Genomic DNA, 4,178 nt, shown 5'->3' with positions numbered 1-4,178 from the left:
CTTCTTCTTCTTCTTCTTTTTCTTTCTTTTTATTTTTATTTTTATTTTTTATTCCCCCCTCCCCCGCGGGGGCCCTTTTTTTTTTTGGGCTAAGTCCATGAATATTGACAGTCTTATTACAAATTTACATGCAGCTCCTATTGTTTTCCTTTTCCCCTTATCTCCTTGATATGTAAAAGAATGCTGAATTAACCAAATATCACCTCTGATCCAACAACACAGAGAACTAGCTTATATTTACTAAATCATTTACAAGTATGATGAAATATCGAGCCCATGTCTACGAATATGTCACTTCCAACGTGATTCAAGGTCGTGGCTTGTTGTGGTGGTAGCACTGGGCCCGGGAGAATTCTCTCCATCACAAAGATCCAAAGTATTGACCTCCCATCCACCTTCTCTCCAGTTGGTAGAATAGACTTCTGGGATGTGAGCTACCTTCCAATAATCACTATCCTTTACATCTGGACGAAGAGTCTGGATAAACTCTACGGGCATGTCAAAAAATTCAAGAACTTTCAACTTGGTCAGATACTGAATGCCTACCGGCACCATCTTCAGCAATTGACACCGCTGGATAATTAGCTTTTCAACAAGAGGCATTGCTCCCACCTCCACTTGCACGCATCTGAGTTTATTGAATTGGTCAAGGCCTAAAACCTTAAGCTTGTTGAACCCACCCTTCCTGAAATACAACGTGTCTCCCTCATAAACCTGAAGTAATTCCAGGTGTACAAGATTGGGCAGTTTTTGAAGGAGCACAAGTGGGTCTTCCTTCAGTCTACTCCATTTCAGATACAATCTGACCAGTCCATGCAGTAATGGTATCCATGGAGGTAATGTCTCCAAACGTCCTCTCAAATACACCCGCTGGATCAATGGAGGCGGAGAAGAAAGGTGCTGCAAATCAAGAATCTCTTCCTCCTCTATTGAAGTTAGAGACAACGCAAGAAGGTTGCTCAGTTTTTTTAGGGATGAACATAGAGATTTCCCATCTTCTTTTCTCAGCTTTACAATGCCCAACCTCCTTAGTTGGTACAGTTTCCCTAGCTCCACCATTATAGCGCCACCACCTTGGTTTGCTTCTATGAAACAGAGCTTCTGTAGGGATCGTAGAGCTCCTATATTTCCTTGGACCTTAAAACCATATCGAGAGTGAAAAACTTCATAAGACTCAAGTTTGAAATGATATACAAGGAGATGTCGAAGTCGATGGAGCTTCAAGATCTCAACAGGCAGTTCAGTGACGCGGCAATGTTTAAGATCCAAAGTCTCTAGGTACTGAAGCTTCCCTATAGTTCTTGGGATGGTTTTAACCTCGGTGTCCTTCAAGCTTAGATATTTCAAATAAACCAGGTTGTCAACATCAATTGGAAACCTTTTTAAACGTGATTTTTGCAGATCTAAAACATTTAGCAGCTTAAAACCACCAGGAAACAAGCTTTGAATGTTCAGCTTTTCTACCACCCGAAACATGAACAAAGAACGGAGTCGAGAAACAGACCTGTTTTCTTGTACGTTTTGCAGTGTGTTATGTATAGATAGGCGTCGAACCTTATCCGGCCACATCACGTTCTGATCTTTAGCAATGGAGGTGAAGTTCTGATCTCTAGACTTTGACACAATTATCTCCCGCTGCACGTCATGGATGCGATACGTTTTGACCCTCCCATCGCTGGTTAAGGATGCCACTTGCAACAGACCTCTATTCAAGAGTTCGTTGAGGTAGTCCTCCGCAACTTCTTCCAGTGCTTTCCCTTCTTTGGCTTCGACTAATCCCTCCGCTATCCATAACCGAATCAGCCTCATTTGCTCGATCCTATGGTCCTCTGGGAAGATGCTCAAGTACAAGAAACAATCTTTTAGGTAGTAAGGCAAGTCGTTGAAACTTAGCGAAAGTACTTTCTTCAGATCCTGCAGTTTGTCATTGCCATCAATTTCAGCCCCAAGACTACGGCCAACGATATCCCACTCGTCAATCCTACGGGTGTCTTTTGATGCCAAAACGCCACTGATTGCAACAATTGCAAGGGGCAGTCCCTCACACTTTCTTAAAGTATATTGACAGATATCCTTCAAATAAGTAGGGCATGCATTCCCTTGAAAGGTTTTCTTACAGAAAAGATCCCAAGATTCCATTGGGGACAAAGGCTTCAAGTTGTAAACCTTACCTACAGATTCCACACCGGAAGAGGTACTGGAGGCCACACCAGCATTACGTGTAGTGAGCATTACTCGGCTGCCACAGTTGTTGTCGGGCAAGGCATATTTGAGAACATCCCATTCATTCAAGTGCCACACATCATCTAGAACCACCAAGTACCTGCTTTTCTTGAGCAAGTCCTTGATTATTCTCCTCAGCCGGTCGTTGTTCATGTTTTCCAATCCTCTGGAACTGGTCTGCAAGTGTCGAATCATGTTTTTGAGGAGTTCTTCTATCTTGAAAGATTGAGAAACAGTGACCCAAGCGCGCCTTTTGAAATGTTTCTTCACTTCTTCATCATCGTAGACTTGCTTTGCCAACGTAGTTTTCCCCATTCCTCCCATTGCAGCCACAGAAATCACTTCACGTCTATTGTCACCCTCCACCAGCCACTCCACCAGCTGCTGCTTAGGTTCATCGATCCCCACCAAATCAGTCTTTTCTAGAAGAAGAGCATCGCCTCGACGGTGTTGCCATGTATTTTCTGCACTAGTGGAGCCCGAAGTACCTTGTTGGATTCTGGTGAATCTGGGAAGCAGACTCCCGTGAACATGGCAAAGATTTTTTATTCTGGATCTGATGGCTTGTAATTCAGAAATAATACGATAACGAGCTTTAATGTTCTTGATACAACAAGAGAATTTGTGGATAGCCCCATATAATCCATCTGCACGATCATGTACTTGAAGAAGCATGAATTCATCGAGCGCATCTTCAGTTTCATGAGCGATCTCTCTTATTTGCTTAACCAGGACTTTGAATTCTACGTCACTTTCTTCCGAAGCATCTGCAACCTTCAGGAATGCTCTCATACGCTCTAGTTCTCCTCTCAGATTCAGAACGTCTTCCGGATCCCCTATCAAGAGTTGCACCACGTTTTCAGCAAAGCAAGCAAGCAGCTTGTCAAGCAGATTGCAAACACCGCTATCTGCCATTAATTCTTTGATCTCCTCAGTAACCTTATTAATCAATCTCTCCAAAGTTCTGAAGACATCTCCACTTTTAACTGTCAGATACTATTCGGCTTGCCAATGCTAGCTCATGTGGTCATGTAGTTTTGTTGAACTATATATGTGGCTATCATGCATCTCGATATTCTTTGGTTCTTTCCTCCTTTAATTTATTCCACTCGTTTGATGATAATATATATAAGATTGTTGACTCGTCAATGCTTTTTAAAAGTAATGCTAATAAGCATAGCGTCGTAATTTCTATGACCTTCATGAAGAATGTGATATATGTAAAATAATGCAGCCTTAGATCATATATATATATAATCGTTGTTAACAAGCAATTCATGTCATTTTTTTTTAAAGCAATTCATGTCATGGAAAGCTAATTTAAGTACATGTTTGAACTTGCGGTAGACAATATAACTTATGATTTTATGACTTATAACTTATAAATTAAGTAATAAGTTTTACTATTTAAAATTTAGTTACTGTCTGGTAACCATATGTTTAAAACACTTTCAAACATGTTACGTTTATGTAGAAACAAATTAAAAAAATATTTTCTAAGATAGAAATGACGATTATTTAAATTTTTAAGTATTATGATCATATTCTTAAAAGTTTGAAAGTTGTAATTATTTTAAAGTTATATGGATATTTTCATCTATTAACAGTTTTTTTAAAATTTGAATTACGTTCCGCATTATTTGAAAAAATACGTTTGAGAAAATTCCTCAAATGTACTTTTTAGTTTATTTAATATTAAAAGTGTTTTAATATGTAGTACACAAGCGACCTAATTTTTTTCATTATAAAGAGCTTTTAAGAATATTTAAACACTTTTTAAAACTCTTAACGCAACTCCAAACAGGTCCTAAGAAACAAAACCTTATTATATTAATTGCCAAGCGTTAGCTGTTTAAAATATTTGTCTCTGACTGTGTCTAGAGTTGTTGCCATTCGATCCTATATGTGAGATAGGAACTAAATATGAAAGCCCCGCCGATTACGCAATTCAATAA

The 4,178-nt window shown here is 39.4% G+C and overlaps 1 protein-coding gene across 2 annotated transcripts; it reads right to left on the bottom strand.

The window, feature by feature from the left end:
* Positions 1–206: 206 nt before the first annotated feature.
* Positions 207–3,265, bottom strand: LOC122316258 (disease resistance protein RPM1-like). Of its 2 annotated transcripts, XM_043132796.1 has the most exons (2): positions 1,505–3,265; positions 207–1,333 (listed from the first exon to the last, which is right to left on the bottom strand). In XM_043132796.1, exons 1-2 carry the CDS (start codon positions 3,136–3,138, stop codon positions 292–294), a joined length of 2,676 nt encoding a protein of 891 aa, XP_042988730.1. In that variant the 5' UTR covers positions 3,139–3,265; the 3' UTR covers positions 207–291. The 2 variants fall into 2 exon arrangements, with proteins under 2 accessions (XP_042988730.1, XP_042988727.1); XM_043132793.1 differs by having other exon boundaries at positions 207–3,265.
* Between the last annotated feature and the right edge of the window lie 913 nt (positions 3,266–4,178).

The sequence above is a fragment of the Carya illinoinensis genome, chromosome 1 (assembly GCF_018687715.1).
Source record: "Carya illinoinensis cultivar Pawnee chromosome 1, C.illinoinensisPawnee_v1, whole genome shotgun sequence".
Lineage (NCBI taxonomy): Eukaryota > Viridiplantae > Streptophyta > Magnoliopsida > Fagales > Juglandaceae > Carya > Carya illinoinensis.
Note: the sequence above shows the minus strand (reverse complement) of the source record. Positions and strands in the feature narration are given on the sequence as shown.

Coding starts and splice junctions, on each gene's coding strand:
- LOC122316258 (XM_043132793.1), bottom strand. CDS start 3,138: ATGGCAGATAGCGGTGTTTGCAATCTGCTTGACAAGCTGCTTGCTTGC.